Source organism: Halichoerus grypus, chromosome 4, assembly GCF_964656455.1.
Source record: "Halichoerus grypus chromosome 4, mHalGry1.hap1.1, whole genome shotgun sequence".
NCBI lineage: Eukaryota > Metazoa > Chordata > Mammalia > Carnivora > Phocidae > Halichoerus > Halichoerus grypus.
In genome coordinates this window covers 102,275,965-102,302,692 of record NC_135715.1, presented here as the reverse complement: position 1 = coordinate 102,302,692, position 26,728 = coordinate 102,275,965, and the positions used below count along the sequence as shown (strand labels likewise).

Genomic DNA, 26,728 nt, shown 5'->3' with positions numbered 1-26,728 from the left:
CAAAAAGAAATCCCATACCCACTAGCAGCCTTCATTCTCCCCACTGGCCATAGGCAACCACTAATCTATGTTTGAGTCTCTATCTGGACATTTCCTATAAATGGAATCATATACTATGTGATTCATTTTGACTGGCTTCTTCTATTTAGCATAATGTGTTCAAGGTTCAGCCATGTTGGAGCATGCCGGTACTTCATGTCCTTTTATTACCTAATATTCTATCATACGTATTTACCACATTTAGTTGTCTATTTATCAGTAATGGGCATTTGGATTGTTTTTACTTTGGCTTTTATAAGCAATGCTGCTATGAACATTAGCATATAAGTTCACCATTTTTTTTAAATTGTAAAATATACCTCACATTTACCATTTTAAACATTTTTATATGTACATTTCAGTGGCATTAAGTACATTCAAATTGTGCAGTCATCACCACCATCCATCTTCAGAACTCCTTCATCTCCCAAACTGAAAGTCTCTGCATTAAAACAGTAACTTCACATTTACCCCTGTCCCAGCCCTTAGCAACCACAATCCTACTTTCTGTCTCTAAATTTGATTATTCTAGGTCCCTCATATACATGGAATCATATAGTATTTGTCCTTTTGTGACTGGTTTATTTTACTTAGCATAATAGTGAGGGGTCACCCTTGTTGTAGAATATCTTAGAATTCCTTTCTTTTAAAGAGTGAATAATAATTGATTGTATGGACTTAACCACCTTTTGTTTTATCTGTTCATCCATTGATAGACATTTGGGTTTCCACCTTTGGGCTATTGTGAATAATGCTGCTGTGAACATTGATGTGCAAGTATCTGTTCAAGTCTCTGCTTGTAATTCTTTGGGTTAATTTTAGCTTTTAAAATTTAGGTCCTTGGGGCACCTGGGTGGCTCAGTTGGTTAAGCGTCTGCATTCGTCTCGGGTCATGATCCTGGAGTCCTGGGATCCAGCCCCACATCGGGCTCTGTGCTCAGTGGGGAGTCTGCTTCTCCCTCTCCCTCTGCTCCTCCCCCCACTAGCGTTCTCTCTCTCTCTCTCTGTCTCACTCTCTCTCAAGTAAATAAATAAATAAATAAGGTCCTTGATCCATTTTGAGTTAATTTTTTATATAGTATGAGGTAGGGGTCCAACTTTATTCTTTTGCCTGTGGATATCCAGTTATTTGAATACCAAGACTATTCTTTTAGCCTGTTGAATTGTTTTTGGCACCTTTGTTGAAAATCAGTTGACTGTAAGTGTCAGGGTTTATTTCTGGCCTCTCAGTAACATTTCATAATCTCGATGTCTGTCCTTAGGCCAATATCACACTATCTTGATTACTATAGTTTTGTAGTAAGTTTTAAAATCAGAAATGTGAGTCATCCAACTCTTCTTTTTCCAGATTGTTTTGGCTATTCTGGGTACCTTGAGTTTTCACATGAATTTTATTATTTTTTTTTTTAATTTTTTATTTTTTAGTTTGTTTTAGAGAGAGCGCACATGAGTGGCAGGGGGAGGAGCAGAGGGAGAGGGAGAAAGAGAATCCCAAGCAGGCTTCACATCCAGAGTGGAGCCCAATGTGGGGCTCGATCTCACAACCCTGAGATCATGATCCAAGCTGAAATCAAGAATCGGACACCCAACCAGCTGAGACACCCAGGTGTCCCCTACATGAATTTTAGGATCTGCTTTGTCAGTTTCTACAAAGCGAGTTGTGATACTAATAGAGATTGCATTAATATGTAGATCAATTTGAGGTATATTATCTTTTTAACAATTTTAAGTCTTCTGATCCATGAACATGGGATATCTTTGCATTTATTTAGGTTTTTAATTTTTTTCAATGGTGTTTTGTAGTTTTCACAGTATAAGCTTGTGCTTCTTAAATTTGTTCATAAGTATTTTATTCTTTTTCATGCTATTGTAAGTAGAACTGTTTTCTTATTTTCATTTTTTACTTGTTCATTGCAGGTGTATAGAAATACAATAGATGGTTGATCTTTTATCTTGCAATCTTGCAAGCACTCATTTATTCTGTTTTAGTGGATTCCATAGGATTTTCTAACTATAAGGTCATGTTATCTGGGAATAGTGATAGTTCTTCCTTTCAAATATATATGCCTTTTTGTTTTTCTTCCCCAATTGCCCTGGCTAGACTTTTCAATATAATGTTGCACAGAAATGACAAGAGCGAACATCTGTATCTTGTTCCTGAACTTAGGGAGAAAGCATTCAGCCTATTACCATTAAGTATGATGTTAGCTGTGGGTTTTTATAGATGCCCTTATTAAGTTGTGGGAAATTCTTATATTTCTAGTTTGTTGACTTTTTATCATAAAAGGGTGTTGGATTTTGTCACATGCTTTTTCTGCATCTATCAAGATTGTTCTTATCCTTTATTCTGTTGCTATGGCATATTATTAATGTTTAGATCTTAAACCAATCTATTATTTTGGAATAAATCTCAGATACAGTTTTGTCTTGTTTTTTAACTGCAAGGCCTTCTAATAGATCATTGTTGCCAAACTTAATTATTAAAGACTTCTTTAAAATGATGTTCTTGTCGGGGGAGATGGACCATGAGAGACTGTGGACTCTGAGAAACAAATTGAGGGTTCTAGAGGGGAGGGGGGTGGGAGGATGGGTTAGCCTGGTGATGGGTATTAAAGAGGGCATGTATTGAATGGAGCACTGGGTGTTATACACAAACAATGGATCATGGAACACTACATCAAAAACTAATGATGTAATGTATGGTGATTAACATAACATAATAAAAAAAAGAAAAAGAAAAAAAATGATGTTCTTGTCATGTATGAACTTCATCTTCCATTTGACAGGAATGGATTTAAGTTGATTTAAAAGGCCAAAGGAGATATAAGGCTTTCTGTTTAGTCTGTGACATATGTCTTTATGAATTGCTTATGTTTAATACCTCTCTCAGATGTTCTTTAAGAAATTTCAATTTTTGGGGGCGCCTGGGTGGCTCAGTCAGTTAAGCGGCTGCCTTCGGCTCAGGTCATGATCCCAGGGTTCTGGGATCAAGTCCCGCATCGGGCTCCTTGCTCAGCAGGGAGCCTGCTTCACTCTCTCCCTCTGGCTGCCTGCCGCTCCCTCGCTTGTGCTCTCTCTATCTTCCTCTCTCTGTGTCAAATAAATAAATAAAATCTTTAAAAAAAAGAAAAAGAGATATTTCAATTTTTGATTGACATAAGCCCTGTCAGCTGACATTTCTAGAAAAGATGCTTTTGTAGTCATGTGTTAACGAATATGATAACGTTGAACAGGCACGTGGAGGAGTTCAGCCCCAGAGCTGTCTACACCAGTGGCAAAGCATCCAGTGCTGCTGGCTTAACAGCAGCTGTTGTAAGAGATGAAGAATCTCATGAATTTGTCATTGAAGCTGGAGCTTTGATGTTGGCTGATAATGTAAGAACATTTTATACTTTACTAAAGAAATCAGAATAGCCCCTACCCTATCAAAAAGGCCTATAAATTTCTATTAAAGAGAAAGCCTTTAAAAAAAAAACCATTTTTTAGTAAATAATTCATAGTTTTATTAACTTAGAATTTGAGATAGTCATCATTAATTGCTTTCTGAGCTTCTCTAGAATGTATTGCCTGGCCTGAGCATGTGTTTGCTGTGACTAGTGGTTCCCAGCATTTGTTCCTTTCCAGACCATGACACCTCTATGAGTATGTCTCTTGCATTTTACATGTATTTGACATAGATCTGTTAGATCTGTGAAAGCATATAAGCTGTAGCTATACGTTTATAAATGTTGTTCCAACTTTACCTTTCACTACCCCAGCCTAAAATGAGTGCTAAGGTGACCCAGAATATTTGACCTAGAGATTTACACAAAGTTCTGATGTTGAATAAGGATGCAGTAAGTAACTGTATGTTTTTAATCTTGCTCTTGGTTTAAAATGAGTCCACATATATGGTTCCTTCTAGCTCTGGAATCTGTCGAACTATCCTACTCTATCTAGTAGGGGAAATTAAGATTGCTTAGTTACCTACCTTAGAGTTACTTAGAGAATGAAAAGATCTCTGTAGTAGCAAACTTGAGTGTATACTTGGCATTTGACATCTCAAAGGCAATTTCTTATGCTAATTTGTTTGGTTACGAGGGTGTATGTTGTATTGATGAATTTGATAAGATGGATGTGCGGGATCAAGTTGCTATTCACGAGGCTATGGAACAGCAGACCATCTCTATCACTAAAGCAGGAGTGAAGGTATGTATGTTCACTTCTGTTCTGCTGCATCATGCCTTAGCCTTAAAGATTAGTGTAGCTCTAGAAACGTTCACTTGGATAAAATGCATTATTTCAACATGAAATGCTGATCCTTGAAGTGGGAAACATAGTCCTGAGCATTATTAATCCAAATTATAGGCGCTTTTTAGGGTACTTAGAAAATGTATTGCTATGACAGAAAATAGAGAAAGCATTGGTAAAATTTTTAGCATTTCACTTCTCAGAATTTCCACCAAGCTTCTATATTCTTTGGTAATGTGTGCTTCCAGTTGTAACAAAAAATAATCAGAGTCAACAGATTATTTAAATGAAAATAATAAGAACAGTACTGTAACCAATATTAGAGAGAAACCAAACTTTTTAAATAAAAGTAATGCATTCAAATAGGTAAGGAAAATTTAAGCAGTAGAATAAAATATAAATTAAAAGGTGAAATCTTCCCCTGCAACTCCTATCACCAATAAATGTTCAGAAGTTATGGCCCTTTCAGAAATTTTTCATATATAAGTAAGCATAATACATATAAGTTAGTTCTTTGCTCATTTAACTTCATAATTTTGTTTTGGCAATCTTTCTATACCAGCACATATTAGATCCATTTTAGTATTTATTTTACTACATGGTTTTCAAGTCTTGTGTCCCCCAGTTTGGCTCATTAGACTCCCATAGAGTGACATTTGGTCATTTTCAGCCTTTTGATTACAAGCCATATTGTAGTAAACATCCTTGAACATGCATCTTCCTGTACCTAGCTGCAAGATAAATTCCTAACAAATTGCTGGCTTAAAAAATGTGTGTGTCATAACCCCACCATTAATATGGGACTGCCTGTTAGCTATACGTTACCAGACTTTAATTTTGATGATTCAGTAGGTGAAAAATGATGCCTTAATATTTTGGTTTGCATTTAGTTAATTATGAGTAAGATTGAGCATTTTGTCCTATGTTTATTGACCATTCCAGATGTCTTTTTAAACCTATAACAATGATTTCTTTTATGGTCAGGCTACTCTGAATGCCAGGACGTCCATTTTGGCAGCAGCAAACCCAATCAGTGGACACTATGACAGATCAAAATCTTTGAAACAAAATATAAATTTGTCAGCTCCCATTATGTCCCGATTTGATCTCTTCTTTATACTTGTGGATGAATGTAATGAGGTAACTGTGTGAACTGTCGCTCTTGGGTTCCTTTGTTATTTCCAGTTTGAGTAACTGAAGGAGACAAGACTGTAGGATGTACTCTTGAACGGCTGGTGCATGTGTTCGCACTGACTTTCATTTCTCTCAGAATGGCATAAGATTGGGCAAAAGGTTTATTAAGAAAATCAAAATAAAGTCACTTTAATTGCTGGCTCCACTTAATTGTGCTGAGGAATATTGAGTTTTTTGTTGTTTTTGTTACTTTTTTTTAATTCTGAAGAGATAAAAGGAAACATTATGGTTAACTCCCAGCCATACTCTTAAAGATTTTTACAGGACTTTTTTTTTGTTGGGTGTTGTTTTTTGTTTGTTTGTTTTTTAGTAAGCTTGGAAAAAATTAGTTTTTTTCCACCAAATCATAAGTCATTTATCTTCCTATATCTTCCCACCCAGTTGTTGAATGTATATCACACTTTTCTCCTAATTATGTAACAGTTTTAAGGTTAACTGTAAACTTGTAGATTTACTTGGATTCTAACATGTTAGTTATTAAAGTTATTTATACCTAGACTTAAATATTCAGCCACATTGCACAGCTCAGATGTGCACAGAAGTACAAAATGACATTATATGGAAGCTAACATTCTAGGCTATACAGTTAATTGCTAAGCATGAAAAGTCCCTACATTACATTAGACAAAACGATTACCTCTTGCTTATAGCGAAACTTTATTATCTAAATAAAAGCTGCCTTCCATTATGTGAATGTTTGGGGATTTTTAGTTTTTTATGTTTTGTTTTTTCCCTTCACAAATCCATATAAATATTTAACCCAGTCCTCCCCCTTCCCTATCTCCACCCTCATAGCTGGGAGTTGTCTGATTTTCATATATTTGTGTTTGTGTGTGATTCTTTAAAGATTTTATTTATTTGACAGAGAGAGCACAAATAGGCAGAGTGGTAGGCAGAGGGAGAGGGAGAAGCAAGCTCCCTGCTGAGCAGAGAGTCCTATGTGGGGCTTGATCCCAGGACCATGGGATCATGACCTGAGCCGAAGGCAGCCGCTTAACCGACTGAGCCACCCAGGCACCCCTGTGTGTGATTCTTTAATTTAGTTTTTAAACTTTTTATTTGGAAATAATTTCAAACTTACACAAAAGTTGCAAGAAATAGAATAGTGCATGTAGCACCCATGTACCCTTTATTCACATATTAACATTTCTCTATATATCTATGGTTTTTTTGTACTATAGGAGAGAAAATTGCTTATTTTTAGTGTGATTTTTTTTAAGATTTTATTCATTTATTTGTCAGAAAGAGAGAGAGAGCACATGCAGGGAGGAGCGGCAGGCAGCCACTTAACCGACTGAGCCACCTAGGCGTCTTTTTTTTTCAATGTGAATAACAATTCTTTGATTATCTTCATATATTCACAAGTGGCAATATAATATTGTGGCTAAGAGCATGGACTCTGAAGCTAGACTGTTCAAATCCTGGCTCCATTATGTATTGTGATGTCAGAAAAGCTACTTTACCTCTCTGGGCCTCAATTTACTTATCTGTAAAATAGGGATAATATTACCTACCTAATAAGATTTTTGTGAGGGTTGCATGAGTTAAATGCTTCTAGACACACTTAAGGCAACTGCCTGGTATATACGGAGCACCCTAGAAATCTTAATTCTGGTGTTGTTATTAAAGTCCATTAATTCCTTCAGGAATATTCTTAGCGTGGGGCAAAGGTATGCATTAAACTATTAATTTTAGGGGTGCCTGGGTGGCTCAGTCGTAAAGCGTCTGCCTTCGGCTCAGGTCATGATCCCAGGATCCTGGGATCGAGCCCCACATCGGGCTCCCTGCTCAGCGGGAAGCCTGCTTCTCCTTCTCCCACTCCCCCGCTTGTGTTCCCTCTCTCGCTGTGTCTCTCTCTGTCAAATAAATAAATAAAAATCTTTGGAAAAAAAAAAAGAACTTTTGATTTTAAATGAAACTGGTACCAAACTTTGCTCAGAGACTTGGTACCCATTGATACAGCTTTCATTGGCATATTAGAGCTTGTTTTTAGCTATAAATAATTTTGTAATGCCAGGGATAATCTGGAGTGGATATTATTGTGACTGACCAAAGTGATCTTCTTTTGAATTAGGTTACAGATTATGCTATTGCCAGACGTATAGTAGACTTGCATTCAAGAATTGAGGATTCCATTGATCGTGTCTATTCCCTTGATGATATCAGGAGGTATCTTCTCTTTGCAAGACAGTTTAAACCCAAGGTAACTTGCCCTTTTGTACTGGCATAGGGCATTGAAGAGGGCATTAAAAAGGGTTCTGTGGAAATTAACTGAACCTGTACTTGTTTGGGGTTTTTTTTTGTTTTGGGGGGGTTTTTTTGTTTGTTTTTGTTTTCTTTTTGAGGTTTTTCTGTTTTGAGAACAATGTTTCTTCAGAAAATTGGGAAGAGGAAATTTTCTAAAAATGTGAATAATTTTCTTTTACTTGTTAGGTGCTAATAAGATTTTTATGGGTGAAGAATTTTGGATAACCAAATAAAGTCGGACATACTTTTATTTCAGCCATTATTCCTAAGAATCTTAAAATTATATGAGCTCAAATCAGTAGTCTACTGAATGTTCTGGAATCTTTAAGGAAAAATTTGGATTCCTTTAGGTCATTGTGATGAACATGGCTTAATATTTTACAGTAATTGATGTAGTTCATTTAATTGAATCTGTACTGGATCCAGGACATTTATTTTTAAAGTAAACTTTGTAATCCATTTGTTTTGTTTAACATTTTCCTAAAATAGAATACCAAAAAAAAAAAAAATTTGATTCTGGGTGAGGTTTTTACACTATTGTCTGGCTCAACTTTGGGGAGTTGCCCTTAGATTTTAATTATCTATCACCTTCACTGATTATCCATAATATTGAGATTGATTCTCATTGTCCTGAAAGAAGCTTAATGAGGCATTTAAAACTAAGGGTTATTGGTCACATATGTTTAAGGAGGCTTTTGTTCTCTATGACTGTGTACCGGTCCTATGACCTTGGCAGGCTTCCTTAATGGGCTGAGTTCCTCGCTCTGAAAAACTGAGTATTCTTTTTAGTATTCTCACTTTGTTGTTATTATTCAACAAATAATAAGGTTTACTGAAATAGCTGGAGTGTGTGTGTGTGTGTGTGTGTGTGTGTGTGTGTGTGTGTAGACCTCTCTTTTTCTCAAAGACAGCATAAGTTAATTAACTGAGTTTCAAGAATAGTTTGAGCATTAATTTTTTTAATGAGCTTTGGCATCTTGGGTTTAAAAGGCATTACATCCTATTCCACTGCTTTAGCTTGTTCTGTGTCTTTTAGAAATGGCATTTGCTTAAATACCCTGCTGTATTCCTGTTGACAAAATTAGTATATGAAATTCACAGGCATCCTTAGTTTAGTGTTTTTTGTTTGTTTGTTTGTTTTTTAAGATTTTATTTATTTGACAGAGAGAGAGCAGGAGAGCACAGGCAGGGGGAGCAGCAGAAGGAGAGGGAGAAGCAGGCCCCCCGCTGAGCAGGGAGCCTGATGTGGGGCTCCATCCCAGGACCCTAGGAACATGACCTAAGCCGAAGGCAGTCCCTTAACCAACTGAGCCACCCAGGCACCCCAGTTTAATTTCTTTTGAAATGCATTTCGGTGATAATTCTTTGTTGACTACAGAGTTTTGACCCTCACAGTTCCCCAGAGTGTCTCTACCTGGAAGGCTCTTAAACTTATGTTTAATGCAGCTCCTATCAAGTAGAAAAGCTCTGACTTCGGTGATGTTCTGAAACAGATTTCTAAAGAGTCAGAGGACTTCATTGTGGAACAGTATAAACGTCTCCGCCAGAGGGATGGCTCTGGGGTAACCAAGTCTTCATGGAGGATTACAGTGCGACAGCTCGAGAGCATGATCCGTCTCTCTGAAGCAATGGCTCGGATGCACTGCTGTGACGAGGTATCAAAGTCACCTTAACATAACAGGAGGAAAGAGCAATTGATTTGTTGGTTTATAAGCATGTTTTTATCTTTGGTATGACAGTTGAGTGCTCATAGGATACACGATGCTAGGATTTGTCCCTTGAAGGTTGCTGGTAAACATTTATTAAATATAGTTAGATTAATATGATGAAATAATCATGTCATAGATTATAGAGTACATATAGAGGTGAGTTACCATTAAGAGGTAGATGATCCTCCTGAAGTATTGTGAGAAAGTCAGTAGTAGCCTAAAGCTACATCATCACATCACAAGAAGGGTGAGTACAATGTAATAAGTTATTTTGAGAGAGAGAGACCACATTCACATAACTTTCATTACAGTATATTATTGTAATTGTTCCATTTTATTATTAGTTATTGTTAAGCTCTTACTGTACCTAGTTGATAAACTTTATCATAGGTATGTATGAATAGGAAAAAACAGTTTATCTAAGGTTAAGTACTATCTGCAGTTTAGGCATCCACTGGGGCTCTTGGAACATAATCCCTGAGAATAAGGGGAGATACTGTGTACCACATTTTATTTACCCATTGATCCATCAGTGGACATTTGGGTCACTTCCACCTCTTGGCTGTTGTGAATAATGCTGTGATGAACATGGGTATTTATATGTTTTGGATATTAATCCCTTATTAGATATATAACATGCAGATACTTTATCCCATTCTGTAGGTTGCCTTTTTTACTCTGTTGATTACCTTGATGCTCAGAAGTTTTTGGAATTTTATACTGTTTCATTTGTCATTTTTCTCTTTTGTTGCCTATGCTTTTGACACCATTATCAAATCCAATGTCCTGAGGCTTTTTTCCTGTGTTTTCTTACAAAAGTTTTATAGTTTTAGGTCTTCAATCTATTTTAAGTTAATTTTGTATGTGATGTAAGGCAGGGGTCTAACTTCATTCTTTTATATAAGATACCCAGTTTCCACAGTACCATTTGTTGAAGAGACTATGCTTTCCCCAAGGAGTGGTCTTGACACCCTTGTCAAAAATAATTTTGACCATATATGTGAGGATTTAAGGATAACCATTACTCTATATAAGCGCGATCATAGAATATGTCCCCCTTGTGTCTGGTTTCTTTTATACAGCATTAACACTATAAGATACCATCCAGGCTTTGTGTAGCAATAGTTTGCCTGTTTTCATTGCTTTGTAATATTCTGTCAATACATCACAGTGATTCACCTGTTCTGTTAATGGATATTTGGATAGTTTCCAATTTGGGTTCTCATGGGATATACATGTCTTTTGGTCTATATATGTGTGTGTACATTTCTGTTGGGTATACACCTAGAAGTGGAATTGTTGTCATAAGTTGTAGGTGTGTTCAGTTAAGACTGCCAAAATGCTTTTCCATAGTGGTTGTATCAATTTATATTCCCACCAGCAGTGAATGAAAGTTGTTCTACATTCTTTCCAGTACTATATATTATTGGTCCTTATAAGCCATTCTGGTGAATTTATGGTGTTAACTCATATTCTATGTGTGTGTGAGAAAACTAAAATGCCACTGTGATTTGGTATGGAGAAAATCTGTGTGGTGTATCAAGAACACTGACTTTCTGATTTACTTCATCTTGATTGGTTTAGGTCCAGCCTAAACATGTGAAGGAAGCTTTCAGGCTACTGAATAAGTCAATCATCCGTGTAGAAACACCTGATGTTAATCTAGATCAAGAAGAAGAGGCCCAGATGGAGGTAGATGAGGGCCCAGATGGCATCAATGGTGAGACACTTGTTTACTGTTCTGGAGTTAGGGACCAAAATGTTCTCTGAGATGTATACTTGTTGATAGTTTTGAAGTCTATATAGCAAAAGGGAAAAAATGGATATTGTACTATTTACAAAGTAAAATACAATTAAATAGTTAATATAAAATATATATGCTTGAAAGACTGAAAGAAAATATACCAAAATGGTAAGAGTGGACCTAATTCCCCGGCCTTATTTATCATTATTTTGCTTTTGAATTAAACACATGTTCCAGACAAATACCAGATTTTTAAATTTTGTGTATAATATTGCAAATGAACTTTTAGGTCATGAAAGCTTTGTATCTGCCATCCTTCCCATTCCTTCCACTTTAGTTTTTTTTTGGGTTGTTTTTTGTTTTGAGAGAGAGAGAGTGCACTCACACAAGGAGGGACGAGGGGCAGAGAGAATCTTAAGGAGGCTCCACACATGGAGTCCTTCGTGGGGCTCCATCTCACAACCCTGAGGTCCTGACCTGAGCCAAAATCAAGAATCAGACGTTTAACCAACTGAGCCACCCAAGCACCTGCTTTCAAATTAGTTTTTGTCTTCACTAGTAGCATTTACAAATTTGCTTCTAATTTATTTGTAAAATTACTAAATACTGAGTATAACTAAATGCTTATTTAGAAGTTAGTATTAAAATAGAAGTAGTAGGGCACCTGGGTGGCTCAGTCGTTAAGCGTCTGCCTTCGGCTCAGGTCATGATCCCAGAGTCCTGGGATCGAGTCCCACATCGGGCTCCCTGCTCGGCGGGAAGCCTGCTTCTCTCTCTCCCACTGCCCCTGCTTGTGTTCCTGCTCTCACTGTCTCTGTCAAATAAATAAATAAAATCTTTAAAAAAAATAAATAAAATAGAAGTAGTATACTTACAAACATTTGATAGGGGAGTGTTGGAGGCACAAAAACAAGATTCATATGGTTGATATTTTACTTAGGTCATGTTGACAGCCCTGCTCCTGTGAATGGAATCAATGGCCACAGTGAAGACATAAACCAAGATTTGGTTCCTAAAGCCTCCTTAAGGCTGAGCTTCCCCGAGTACTGCCGAATCTCCAACCTTATTGTACTTCACCTCAGAAAGATGGAGGAAGGTAAGGCTGTACCTAGTGTGCACACATGCTCAGTCATTATGTAGGTTGTATTTGCATAACCCACTTCTGTTGCTAAAGATTCTGTTTTGTCAGAAGAGATAATAAATGTTACACAAGCTCGCTTTGGCAAAGAAAGTCTTTGGGATATCAGTATAGCTGACAGTCTGGACATTTACCTGTAAGTTCATTGTCAGACAAAGGTCATTTGTTTAATGTCCTTGGCCTATTGTAATGTTTTTGAGAAGCAGAAGTTGGGATCTGATAATATGTAAAGAAGCACTTAGCAAATGTTTATGCAGATGCAAAATCACTGTTCCTTAGAATAGCTTTACTTCAAATGGATGGAGTCTAGGTTGTTTATATCTCGTAGCCAAGTAATTGAACTGAAAGGACCATATTAGCCCAGGTTATTCTGTACTAGAAATGAAGTAAAATCCTCATTTCTCCATAGGTAAAGTGTGATACCTGGACATTAGTACACTTCTACCTTGACTGATTTACTGTGCTATTCTAACATGCCTATAGTTAACCACAAGGCAGAAGGAAAAATGATGAAATCAAGGGGTCGAACTTAAACTTTCATTAGGTGGTTAGCCATCAGGTAGTTCTTACTTAAAAATCCCCAAATGCTGGCTTCCATACATATTCTCTCATCACAGTGTGCTGTCTGTGATGGAAGAAGAGAACAGCAGAGATTGTCTTAGCTTACTAAAGATTTCAGCCCTGTAGTTTTTCCCCTGTTTCCTTGGAACTGTAGGCCAGGCGCGGGAAGGAGAGAAGGCAGTAAAGAGGCCACTAGGACAGACAGGTTTTAGCCCCACCCTCTTCTCACATAAAAACATTGGGGAGCTTACATGTTCGTGTGTTCACATTGTATTTCATTTTTCTCTTTATCATGCAACTGAATTTTAAACATGGCAAACCATTAATGGAATAGAGGTATGGTTAGCACCCAGACACTATCTGCATTCCACAGACAAATTCTGCTAGGTCTTCCTTCAAAAAAAAAAAATACTATTCACCCAGTCAAGTAAGTTGTGAATTCTCAGTCTTCAGGTAGACAGCTGTTCTCTAGTCTAGCGCAGGAAGCACAACCTTTTTTTTTTTTTTTTAAAGATTTTATTTATTTATTTGACAGAGAGCACAAGTAGGCAGAGCAGGAGGGAGAGGGAGAAGCAAGCTCTCCGCTGAGCAGAGAGCCCGATGCGGGGCTCGATCCCAGGACCCTGGGATCATGACCTGAGCCGAAGGCAAATGCTTAACCGATTGAGCCACCCACGCGCCCCACAACTTTTTTTTTTTTTTTAAGATTTTACTTATTTTTGCGAGAGAGAGAAAGCACAAGCACAAGCTGGGGGGTGGGGCAGAGGGTGAACAGGAAGCCCGATGTGGGATCCATCCCAGGACTCTGGGATCATGACCTACCTAGGCTCCCCCCACAGGGAGCACAACTTTAAACCAAGAAGGTCACTTACCAAGAACGTTTAGATAATGAAGTTTCAGTACACCCATAATAAAACTTTTCAAAGGCATTGTCAGTAAAGCTAGAATTTTCTTGTTTTTGATTTTGTATTTTATTAGCAATAGCTAGAGTCAAGACTGAGTAGTTTTCTTTTATTATACTTTCTGTAGTAGTTGTATTATCCAAGTTCCAACTTTTCTTGTGACTTTAGAGTTCTGCTTTGGAGTCTTAAGAAGTAGAAAGTCATTCAGTATAGATAGACCTTACTGAAATAAATTGGTAATTTTTTATTTTGAGTGAAAGCCCATGGTTCACTTCTTGGTTGATCTCAGCTGCATGAAATCTTCCGTGTTCCAAAGAGGAAAAGTTATGTTTAAGAAGTTTTGTTTGCTGTTGCTAATTTATGCTTTCAGTTGCTATTGGCAAACGTTCCCATGGGTAATGAAGCATAGAAGGTGGAGGAAACACCTTCATACTTTGAAATCTTAATAGCTTTAAGAAACTTGTTTCTTATAATCTCTATTTATTAGATTTTTTTTCCTCAGGATAAAGTGAAGCATACTTTAATACAAGTAATATGACAGGTTATTTCAGGCTTACGCTGGAACATTGCAAATCTTACTTCAGCAGATACACTTTCTGACAGGTTGATGGTTATCTAATCTGCACATTATCTTGTTGTGTATGCAAACCCCAAGGATTGGCAATACAATTTGCTAGAAGGAAAATTTAATCCTTTTGAAATGTATTTTTTGTTGCAGAAGAGGATGAGTCGGCATTAAAGAGGAGTGAGCTTGTTAACTGGTACTTGAAGGAAATCGAATCAGAAATAGATTCCGAAGAGGAACTTATAAATAAAAAAAGAATCATAGAGAAAGTCATTCATCGACTCACCCACTATGTACGTACAGAACTACTCCTGCATGATTATTAATGGGGGAGGGAGTCCATGCCTCATGTTCATTTATTTTGAATTCTTGGGATCTACTTAGAATTATGAATTGTAAAAAAGAATTTACAGCAGTTAATTGACTTCTTTCCTCTGCTGAAACAAGCAGAACCTAAGTTAAATCTGGGAAGGTGGATTTAGGGTCTTACTGTCTGAGTGTTTTTAACCTTTGTTTTCTACTCCCATAACCATAAACCTGCAAGCATTCTGACCCCTATCTCCTGTTTTCTGTGTTTCCTCTTCCCCATATCCTCACTTCCCACATCACCCAGCCTACATATGTTCTGTCCCAATGATCACTCTTTTCTCAAACTTTAAGCTGTAATCTCTCTGTTTTACTTGATTGGTGAAACCCCAGCCTTGGTTAAATATAATTCTTTAACTATTCTGCATCCAAGCAGTTAAAAGTATCTGGAGAAAGGCATACCACCACGGGCCATGTCCTACTTTAAATTCATGACCACTAATCTCAAGCGGATCATTCTTTACTGCGTCTTACCAACCTCACAATGACGCTGTGCAGTGCTGTGACTTCTCCCACTCTCTTACGGACCATTACAGGCATATTCCTCCCTACCTACATCAGTTGGTCATTCTCTGTATTCAGCCTGTCATTAGCATTTGTCACGTTGATTGCTCCTTCTAAGTCACCATATTTTCCTGGCTCTTCTCCTATCTCTCTGATTATTTCGTCTTAGTCTCTTTTCTCAAGTCTTGTAACTTTTTAAATGGAGTGCTGTCCTCAGTCCTCAGACATCTTTTCTATTTACATTGATTACCTGAGTGATCTCATTGGGTTCTATGAGTTTAAACCCATCTATTGATGACTCCCAGATTTAGCTCTCACCTCTCAACTCCGCATGTCTAGCCAGCTGCCTACATGTGAACTATAGGCATCTCACACTCAGTGTGTTCAAAACAGTTCTTCCCCCATGCCCATGTACTTACTTGTTCTAAGCCTTCTACCTTAGAATCATCCATGATTCCAATTTTCCCTCATAGCTTCTCCTTTTAGCAGCAAACCCCATGAGCCCTGCCTTCAGTATGTGTATTCTGTGTTCTGTTCTCCCCACCTTCACATCTTAAGCTCCCATGCGTGGACTTTCACAGGAGCCTCCTAACTGTCCTCCTCTGTACTGGCTCTGTGTCCAGCAGCCGACAGAGCTTCTAACAAATCAGAATGTTTAGTGCCCTACCTTCCAGTCCTTCCCTCATGTTTGCAGTAAAATCTCGTCTCCATACCGTAGCCTGCAAAACTTACACAATCAAATCCCTTGTTCACCTCATTGCGTAGGACTCTTCCTGTTGCTACTCAGTGGTGCTGGCCTTGTCACTATTCTTAGACACACCAAACATGAAGACCTTTCACTTGTCTTCCTCCTTTGTCTCTTTACCCAAATCCCCTCTAACATTCTGATGTCTGCTCAGATGTTACCTTCTCAAAGAGGTGGTTCTTGCCTGGCCTGTCAGAATAAGAGCCTCCTTGGTATCACTCCCTAACCTGCTTCACGTTATTTCATAGTGCTTATCATTGTCTGTTCAGTTTGTCTCATTAGAATGCAAGCACCAAGAGGGCAGGAACTTTGTTTTGTTAACTACTATATCCCCAAGATCTGTAGTGGTGCCTGGCACATAAAGAGGTCAAATATTTGTTGAATGATTGAATATTTCTGTTTAAACGGCAGATTCAGCCATCCTGCAGTTCACTTTACAGTGTCCACTATATGAATATTATGGGTGTCACATATCAGTGTTGTGTCATCTGAAAAGTTATTTACTTGTGGGAGTAGATGTGAGTGTATGATTACAGGTGGTGTCTTTTGGAGCGGGGTGTTGAGAACAATTACTCAGATCAGAATTTAATAAATAATATTTATGAAGATAAAGCTGAATTGGGGTGGTGTGCATTCAGAGGTCTTTCTAGTGCTGGGCAGTGTTTGCACCAGGCCAAGCCCTTCCCTCCCTAGTGTCTCCTGGGATCAGTGTAAGATAAAATGACCCACACAAGAAATCCACATTGGGACACCTGGTGAAATTAGCTGATCTGAACTGGGGCTACCTTTTTAACTTTACACCACCTGAGCTAGCTCACTACAGAATACTAGAGAAATTATACTGTGCTGATAAGGTGTTCTCCCTGTGAGAGTGTGTTAGTACATAAAGTGATCTCTTGAAAGTGTTCAGTCCCTCTTAGTGACAATAGTGCTCATACTATGGGACATTTCTGCCTTCTTTGGATCAAATCACTGTTTCCTGAGTTCTCTATGGGCTTGGCCGGAAGTCCCTCTCCTTTGTGGGTTAGTCTTGTTTTTTTAGAGAACACACATGCCCTGGGGGGCCGGGGGGAGGGGCAAAGGGAGAAGGAGAGAATCTTAAACAGGCTCCACGCCTGATGCGGGGGTTTGATGTCACAACTCTGACATCATGACCTAAGCTGAAATTAAGAGTCGGATGCCGAAGCAACTGAACCACCCAGGTGCCCTTCATTTGTTTGGTTATTTTAGAATGAATCACAGGTACATGTGGCATGTTCTACCTTTTTTTATTAGCTCATAGCTCAGAGTGAAAATTTTTCCATGTTGATTATCTTTAGATTCTGCTTCTAACTGAATTATGAATGGATGGTATATGAAAGAGTTCAGTGGCCAGTAATTAGAAATTAACATAAGTGAAATTAAAACACTTTTATCAGAGTGATAAACAGAATGATAAGCATATTTATCATTCGATTTTACACAGTTGCATAATCTTAAAATTCATGCATTGTTATCTTACCTTTTTTTTTTTTTTTTAAGATTTTGTTTATTTATTTGAGAGAGAGCACAAGCAGGGGGAGCAGCAGAGGGAGAGGGAGAAGCAGGCTTCCCACTGAGCAAGGAGCCCGATGTGGGGCCCTATCCCCGGACCCTGGGATCATGACCTGAGCCGAAGGCAGACACTTAACTGATTGAACCACCCAGGCACCCCATCTTATCTTTTTTGAAATTATATTTATAGGCTGTAGTATGCCAGGAAACCTTACTGAAATCACAATGTTGTTGAGCTCATCTATGTATTTTGTAATTTTTCAAGAGGTTTATGGTATGAAAGGGTCTGTATCCTAGTGGGAAAGGAGTTTAACAGAACCTTGGTAAAGATTTTAAGGGGTAGTCCTTTTTCTAAGTCCTTCTGAAGGGGAAATGGAAGAAAACGCTAATAGCAAACACTCAGAAGGATCAAGTTCTATGGATGGGGGCACTTTTACAATACCGCTGGAGACATGAGGACAAATGTTTGTGTTCACAGGATCATGTTCTAATTGAGCTCACCCAAGCTGGATTGAAAGGCTCCACAGAAGGAAGTGAGAGCTATGAAGAAGATCCCTACTTGGTAGTTAACCCTAATTACTCGCTGGAAGATTGAGATACTGAAAGTAACTAACTGAGAGACTGTGGCCCCTACGTCCTGGCCTGGAGTACAGATGTAGCTCTACTAGCAAGAGAAACGTTTCTGCGAGCAAGGCTTCAGTAAAATTTATTTTGAGGAGTAAGAACCTAGTTGGTGTCCTGTATGTCACATTCCTGTAATACGCTTTTGTATTAACATAAGCTGTGTTTATTGTCTAAATGAAGTTGGAACCCAGTGTTTGGTCTCTGTAACCAAGACCTTGTTTTCACATATATAGGAAAAGGTGCAGTACTTTTATGGTATGTGAATAACTTTATAATTGCCAATGACTGCTTTTCTTCATCAAAATAAAATAATATGTTCTTCAGTTGTCTATTAGATTTATTTCCTCCCTTCTCTAATTACTGCTTTCATCTGCAGTTGACCCTTGAATAACATGGAGGTCAGGGGCACCAGATCGTCCAGTCAAAAATCTGTGTATTAATTTTGACTTCCCAAAAACTTAACTAATGGCCTACTGTTGACTGGAAGCCTTACTGATAATATAAAGAGTTGATTAACACATATATTGTATTTTTTTTAAGATTTTATTTATTTGACAGAGATAGAGACAGTGAGAGAGGAACACAAACAGGGGTAGTGGGAAAGGGAGAAGCAGGCTCCCCACTGAGCAGGGGGCTCAATCCCAGGACCCTGAGATCATGACCTGAGCTAAAGGCAGACGCTTAACGACTGAGCCACCCAGGCGCCCATATTGTATTCTTAAAGTAATACTTTTTCTTAATTTTTTCAGTATTTCCAGGCTGTAAGTCTTGTCTACAAGTTTTTTCAAATTGTTGCAGATCTCTAAAAAATTTTCCAATATATTTATTGAAAAAAATCCATGTATAAATGGAGCCACACAGTTCAAACTTCAATTATTCAGGGTGGTGGGGGGCAGCTGTACTCACAAACATGAGTCTTTCCCTTTTTGTTTAATGGGTAGGTGGGTGGAAGTTTATAGCATTATAAGCCTCTAGGATTAGGTTCCTGTGAGGAGTCGTCCTTAGAATTAGTATGACGGATAAGGGGCTTTGGAGATTACTTTCCAAGGTTTATTCCAGTTCTGTGTTTTATTTTTTCAGACAGTTTATAAAAATGAAACGTTTATTATACTTTTTCATCATTAGTATGTTCATGATGTAGCAGTTCACACTGTTGCACCCTTTAACAACAGATGGCATTTGGGGCCCTGCAGGACCAGTTAGGGAATGTTTATATGTTTTATGTGAGTTCATTCTCCAATGGCTTGAAAACAGTAGGGTGAGGAGGACTGGGAATGGATAGAGAAATTGTGCAGTTAGCAGATACAGACTATAAACTCCTCTTGTCAAAAGTATGTTCCTAACTAATGAAGGTAGAAGCTGTTGGGAAGAGGAAACCTCAGGGTTTAGGATACCAAGCTTCCTGTTGAGGCAGTTAGGAGATGCTAGCATAAGGCACAAATAACAGGCAGGACATTCAGTTAACAGGCTAGTGAAAACTCGGGACAGCAAGAAAGAGCCCCTCTCTGCACTGACTTCCGACATGATGAAATGAGATGGGGAGGTCCTGAAAGAAACACCCTGACAAATTTGAACTTTAATTTGATAAGTACTTACCTAAAGGGAAATTTGAAGCATAGGAAAGATGAGTTTTTTGGTGAATCCTCCTCTTCCCAATTTTGCCATTTGAGTGGGGGCTTCCAGAGCAAGGTGAGGTCATTACTATAAATAAAGCCCCAGTTTTTGCATGTCTGAATAAGTGTGCTTATATTTCCACACACCCTTCTGTACAAGTTACTTGTCAAGGAGGTGAAGTGGCTAATGGATGATGGAGCATGTATAAGATCCTTATGGAGAAATTAGACACATGTTTAGTAAATGGATAGATGTAACATGTTTCTGAATGGGAAGACTTGAATGTTTTAAGTTAATTGAGCTATAATGTATTTCCCACAAAATCCCCACAGGTATCCATCAATAAAGAAATGACTACATAAATTGTGGTATAACTGTACTGTAGGATATACAAACAAAAATGGAGTAAACCTACATGTTTGAAATGGAAATTACCTCCAGGACACATGGAAAAAAATGCAAATATAGCCATAGGAGTACCTAAATACATAAAGCAAGTATTAACACACCTAAAGGGAGAAATAGGTAGCAATACAATAATAGTAGAAGACTTCAGTACCCACTTTGACCAATGAATAGATAATCCAGACAAAATACTAATAAGGAAACATTGATTTAAATGACCTATTAGACCAGATGGACTTAACAGGCATATATAGGATAGTCCATCCAAAAGTAACAACACACGTTCTTAAGCACACAGGGAACATTCTCCAGGGTAGATCATGTTATGCAACAAAATAAGTCAATAAATTGAAGAAGATTGAAATCATTAAGCATCTTTTCTGACCATAATCTAGTGTGAAACTAGAAATCAATTACAGAAGAAAACGGGGGCACCTGGGTGGCTCAGTCTGTTAAGCATCTGCCTTCGGCTCAGGTTGTGATCCCAGGGTCCTGGGATTGAGTCCCGTGTCGGGCTCCCTGCTCCACAGGGAATCTGCTTCTCCCTCTGCCCCTCCTCCCACTTGCTCTCTCAATATCTCTCTCTCTCAAATAAGTAAAACCTTAAAACAAGCAAACAAAAAAACTAGGAAATCAACAAGTATGTGGAGATGAAACATGCTACCAAACAACCAATTTCAAAGAAGAAATAAAAAATTCTAAAATACCTGAGACAAATGAAAATGGAAATACAACATACAAAAATTTATGGAATGCAGCAAAAGCAGTTCAAAGAGGGAACTTATTTTTTTTGTTGTTTTATTGATTTAAGTAATCTCTAAACCTAACATGGGGCTCAAATTCATGACCCCTAGATCAAGACTCACACACTCTTCCAACTGAGCCAGCCAGGTGCCCCTAAGAGGGAACTTTACAGGGATAAATAGCTACATCAAGAAACAAAGATCTCAATGGGCGCCTGGGTGGCTCAGTTGGTTAAGCGACTGCCTTCGGCTCAGGTCATGATCCTGGAGTCCCTGGATCGAGTCCCGCATCGGGCTCCCTGCTCAGCAGGGAGCCTGCTTCTCCCTCTGACCCTCCCCCCTCTCATGTGCTCTCTCTCTCTCATTCTCTCTGTCTCAAATAAATAAATAAAATCTTATAAAAAAAAAAAAAAAGAAATAAAGATCTCAAATAAACAACCTAACTTAACATCTCAAAGAACTAGAAAAGAACAAATGTTAGTAGAAGGAAGGAAATAACAGAAAATAAAGACTAAAATTAGACAATAGAAAAGCTCAATGAAACAGCTGGTTTTTGAAAAGAAAAAAGACAAACCTTTAACTAGACTCACCAAGAAAAAAAGAGAAGACTCAAAATCCAAAAGAAGAGGAGACATTAAAACTGATAGCACAGAAATACAAAGGATGGTAAGAGACTACTGTGAGCAATTGTACACAAATAGAACAACCTAGGAGAAATAAATTCCTAGAAATATACAACCTACCAAGACTGAGTCATAAAGAAATAGAAAATCTGAACAGACCAATTACTAGTAAGGAGTTTGAATCAATAATCAAAAACCTCCCAACAAACAAAAGTACAGGATTATATGAATTCAATAGTGAATTCTACCACACATTTAAAGAAAATTAATGCCAGTCCTCCAACTCTTCCAAAAAATAGAAGAGGAGGGAACACATAAACTTATTTTACAAGGCCAGCATTACCCTAATACCAAAATCAGACAAGGTCACCAAATGAAAAAATTACAGGCAATGTCTCTGATGAACATTGATGCAAAAGTCCTTACATAATATTAGTACACCAAATTAAAAAATATATTAAAAGGATCATACACCATGATCAAGTGGGATTTGTTCCAGGGATGTAAGGATGGTTCAACATCTGAAAATCAGTGTGATACACCACATTAACAAAATGAAGGACAAAAATATGACCACCTCAGTAGATGAAGAAAAAAGCACTTGACAAAATTCAACATCCATTTATGATAAAAACTCAACAAAGTGGGTGTAGAGGGAATGTACCTCAACATAATAAAGGCCATATACAACAAGCCCACAGCTAACATCATACTCAAATAGCAAAAAGCTGAAAACTATTCACCTAAGGTCAGGAAGGAGACAAGAATGCCCACTCTCACTACTTTTATTAATCTAGTATTGGAAGTCTAAGCCAGAGCAATTAGGCAAGAAAATGAAATGAAAGGAATCCAAATCAGAAAGGAAGATGTAAACTGTCACTATTTGCAGATGATATGATATTACATATAGAAAACTCTAGAGAATCCACCAAAAAAAATTGTTGGAATCAATAAATTCAGTAAAGTTGTAACATACAAAATCAATATGCAAAAATGTGTTGAATTTCTATACACTAACAATGAACTATTGGAAAGAGAATTTAAGAAAACAATCTCACAATTGCATCAAGAATAAAATACCTAGGAGTAGATTTAACCAAAGATGTGAAAGACCTGTACACTGAAAACCATAAGACATTGATGAAGTAAATTGAAGAAGATACAAATAAATGGGAAGATATTCCATGCTCATGAATTGGAAGAATTAACATTGTTAAAATGTCCATACAACCCAATCTATGGATTTAATGTAATCCCTAACAAAATTCCACTGGCATTTTTCATAGAAATAGAACAAACAATTCTAAAATGTATATGGAACCACAAAAGGCCCTGACAAGCCAAAGCAATCTTGAGAAAGAAAAACAAAGCTGGAGGCATCACATTCCCTGATTTCAAACTATATTACAAAGCTATAGTAATCAAAATAGTATGGTATTGGCCTAAAAACAGACACATAGGTGAAGGGAACAAAATAGCCCAGAAATAACCCCACACATATATGGTATAACACGAACAGCTAGCTATCCCCTTTAAGCAGAAAAATGAGAAATCAACAAGAAGATAATATTTTCATCTTTCAAAGTGTGAAAAATGTGAAGTTTTATAACAGGTGTTAGCAAAGTAGAGATTTAGGCATCCTTCTAACATTAGGTAGGATTTAAATTTGAAGAAGCCTGTTTTGGAAGACTATTTGGATTTCAATCAAAATTCTAATGTGTATAACATTGAGTCCAGAACTTAATTTCTAAGACTCTGTCTTAAAGACATGGTCATACATCTAGACAAAGATGTATAGATATAGATATTCATTTGCAACACATTAAAATTAGGAATTAACCAGTGTTCTATATACTAGAGCTTCAATTAGGGTACATCCTTATGTGGAATGCTATGCATCTGTTAAAAATAAGTGGTTCTATATATTCTGATATAGACAGAGTTCCAGGAGCTGTTAAGTGGAAAAAAAGAAACCTGAGGAACAATACATAAGGCATAATCCCATATACGTTAAATTATATGTTTAAAATGTTATATACTTACATATGTTTGCATTTGTATATATTTAGTAATAGTTTTCATTGAGTTGCATTGTTCTAAACATGCTAAAGAATGATCTCATTTCATTCTCACAACTTATCTATTCACTATTTTTACCAATGAGGAAACAGGCATGGAGAAATTAAGTAACTTTCACCAGATAAGATTTAAACCCAAGCATTCTGACTCCTGAATAATCATTGAACTACAGAAAGAAAGAAAACTGGAAGGAAGCACAGTGTTGAGAGTGCTTACCTGAGGAAGGCAAGGGGGGCTGGGGAAGGGGAATTTACAGGTTTTTCATATATGTTTCTATATTTGAATCTTTTACACAATGTTCATCATTTACTTATATATATTTCTTTACATTTTATGATTTTTAAAAAGATTTTCTTTATTTATTTTAGAGAGAGAGAGCAGGGGGAAGGGCAGAGGGAGAGGGAGAGAATCTCAAGCAGACTCCGTGATGAGTGCAGAGCCCGATGGAGGGCTTGATCCCAGGACCCCGAGATCATGACCTGAGCTAAAACCAAGAGTCCAACATTTAACCAACTGAGCCACCCAGGCGCCCCTACTTACATTTTTTAAGGGGGGAGAAAGGCTTGACAAGGACTCACCTTTGTTCTATTATGTAAACGAATTTTAAAATAATTCATAATTCAGGGAAAAATGTGGACTACTTTTCCCCTTCATACATTTTCCAGGCTCATCTGCTTAAATTATGTGAGATGTTTGAGGTTTTCGTGTTATCTCTATGGTCTTTAAATTTTTGATATTATGCTGGTAAGCCGTGCACTGATTTCATTACCATAGATAACCCAGTTAAATATTAAGTGTTAATAATCACTTAGCATTTTACAACCTCGCTATTGTTATAAAAGTAAGGATTCCACATACTTCCTAACAGGTCCTTGAAAATGGAGCTGGCTTGGAATTCAGTGTTTATTGTCCTCCTAAGCTTTTCATGCTGGGGGTTAGATTGGGAATCTGATAGAAACTTCATTTCAGCTGCTGGTCCTCTCACCAATGACTTGCTGTACAACCTGGGTGGTCCACTGGGAACCCAAGGTTCTAACTTTGCAGCAGAGGACAAAAGCGTTTATGTTTGTCAACAACCACTGCCCTCTTCCCTGCCGGAGTACTTCAGGCGTGTTCGTGCCAGTGAGATCAGCCATTATAAAGTATTTCTGCCGTGGGCACAACTTCTCCCAGCAGGAAGCTCCGAGAACCCAGACAGCAAGACAGTGCAGTGCTACCGGCGATTCCTCGAGACCCTCAAGACAGCGCAGCTTCAGCCCCTGGTCGTTCTGCATCACCGGACCCTCCCTGCCAGCACCATCCGGAGAAGTGCAGTCTTTGCTGATCTCTTTGCAGACTATGCCACATTCGCCTTCCACTCCTTTGGGGACCTGGTTGAGATCTGGTTCACGTTTAGTGACTTGGAGGAGGTGATAAAAGAGCTTCCCCAACAGGAATCAAGATCTTCACGTCTCCAGACCCTCACTGATGCCCACAGAAAAGCCTATGAGATTTACCATGAAAAATATGCTTCTCAAGGTAAGTGCACACTCACCCCGATGGCTGACCCACTGGCCATCTTCATCACCCACCCTCCCCTACCCTCCTTACAGCAGGACTTCGCATTTCTTCCCACTCCCCTTCAATAATCTTGTCATGTGTATTCATTAGTGAGAAAATAACATTGTACTGAAAACTTCCCCATGGAGAGGGGCACAAGTGGCTCATATTGCAGAGTGCCCAGCATTTCCTTTGAAAATCTCTTTTCAGCACTCCTTCCCCAATCTTGAGTCTGTGCCACCACGGAGTATCTTTCTGCCCTTCCTTCTCCAGTCCTGCCTCCGACTCTCCAAGGCTTCAGGATTGCCCGTCCTCCCTCAGTCTCCCCTTTCTCTCCTGCAAAGCAAGTTATGCATTCTAGCTGAAGTTTTCATTCCAGCAAAGAAGACAGATAAAATAGGGATATACTGATAGGTAGTGAGAAGAGCGTAATTGCAATTGTCCATATTCCTGCTTCAAAGCTAATTTTGATTCAGGTTCTGATTCAGTAGGTTTGGGCAGTATGTATATTTGTATACATAGTATGTAACATATATGCCATACTTGTAAATCCTACTGTTTAAACTTAAGATATTTTATAAGTATATTCTCATTTTATTAAAAATTCATTGAAAGAGAGCATGATTTTTTTTAAAGATTTTATTTATTTATTTGTCAGAGTGAGAGAGCACAAGCAGATGGGGAGAGGCAGAGGGAGAGGGAGAAGCAGACTCCCCGCTGAGCAGGGAGCCCGATGTGGGACTCCATCCCAGGACCCTGGGATCATGACCTGAGCTGAAGACAGACGCTTAACCAGCTGAGCCACCCAGGTGTTCCAAGAGCATGATTTTCAATGGTCTTACAGATTCTCATCATATAAAGTGATCAGAGTTTTAAATATTTCTTTCATGGGGTGCCGGGGTAGCTCAGTTGGTTAAGCTCAGGTCATGATCCCAGAGTCCTGGGATCGAGCCCCGAGTCGGCCTCCCTGCTCATCAGGGAGCCTGCTTCTCCCTCTCCTCTCTGCTTGTGCTCTCTCTGGCTATCTCTATCTCTTGCTCTCAAATAAATAAATAAAATCCTTTAAAATATAAATAAAATAATATATATATAAATGAGAGAAATATTTATTTATTTAAAGATTTTATTTATTTGAGAGAGAATGAGAGGGGGGAAGGTCAGAGGGAGAAGCAGACTCTCTGCTCACGGGGAGCCCAATGCGGAGCTCCATCCCAGGACTCCAGGATCATGACCTGAGCCGAAGACAGAGGCTTAACCAAATGAGCCACCCAGGTGCCCCATATATATTATTTTATACATAAGTTTATTTAATTTTCACCATTATGAATTACACTGCAATGAATGTTCCTATATATAAACCTTTGCCTACTTTCTGATGAATTCTTTCTGATTCTTGGAATTGAAATTACTAGGTCAAAAAACATGCACTCTTTAAGACTTTAAAGCATGTTGCTAAATTATCTTCCAGAAAAGTTTTAATAGTGTATACCAACAGTTTTTTTAAAAAGATTTTATTTATTTATTTATTTATTTATTTGAGAGAGAGAGAAAAAAACAGCATGAGAGGGGAGAGGGTTAAGAGGAAGAAGCAGGCTCCCCGCCGAGCTGGGAGCCCGACGTGGGG

The 26,728-nt window shown here is 38.1% G+C and overlaps 2 protein-coding genes across 3 annotated transcripts in view; both read left to right on the top strand.

Annotated features, from left to right (window-relative positions):
* Window positions 1-18,424, top strand: part of MCM6 (minichromosome maintenance complex component 6) — a 32,327-nt gene extending 13,903 nt beyond the window's left edge. The window contains exons 9-17 of one of the 2 annotated variants that reach the window (XM_036086143.2): window positions 3,273-3,414; window positions 4,120-4,227; window positions 5,254-5,409; window positions 7,538-7,666; window positions 9,204-9,365; window positions 11,004-11,139; window positions 12,104-12,259; window positions 14,483-14,622; window positions 17,956-18,424. In XM_036086143.2, coding sequence (XP_035942036.1) covers window positions 3,273-3,414; window positions 4,120-4,227; window positions 5,254-5,409; window positions 7,538-7,666; window positions 9,204-9,365; window positions 11,004-11,139; window positions 12,104-12,259; window positions 14,483-14,622; window positions 17,956-18,072 — 1,246 coding nt within the window. In that variant the 3' untranslated portion in view covers window positions 18,073-18,424. The remainder of the gene's footprint in view (window positions 1-3,272; window positions 3,415-4,119; window positions 4,228-5,253; window positions 5,410-7,537; window positions 7,667-9,203; window positions 9,366-11,003; window positions 11,140-12,103; window positions 12,260-14,482; window positions 14,623-17,955) is intronic. The other variant, XM_078070738.1, reaches the window with a different exon arrangement.
* Window positions 18,425-24,443: 6,019 nt separating this feature from the next.
* LCT (lactase) overlaps window positions 24,444-26,728 on the top strand; it is a 48,490-nt gene continuing 46,205 nt past the window's right edge. Inside the window, exon 1 of the mRNA XM_036086144.2 lies at window positions 24,444-25,083. Within this exon, the coding sequence (XP_035942037.1) occupies window positions 24,444-25,083 (640 nt within the window). The remainder of the gene's footprint in view (window positions 25,084-26,728) is intronic.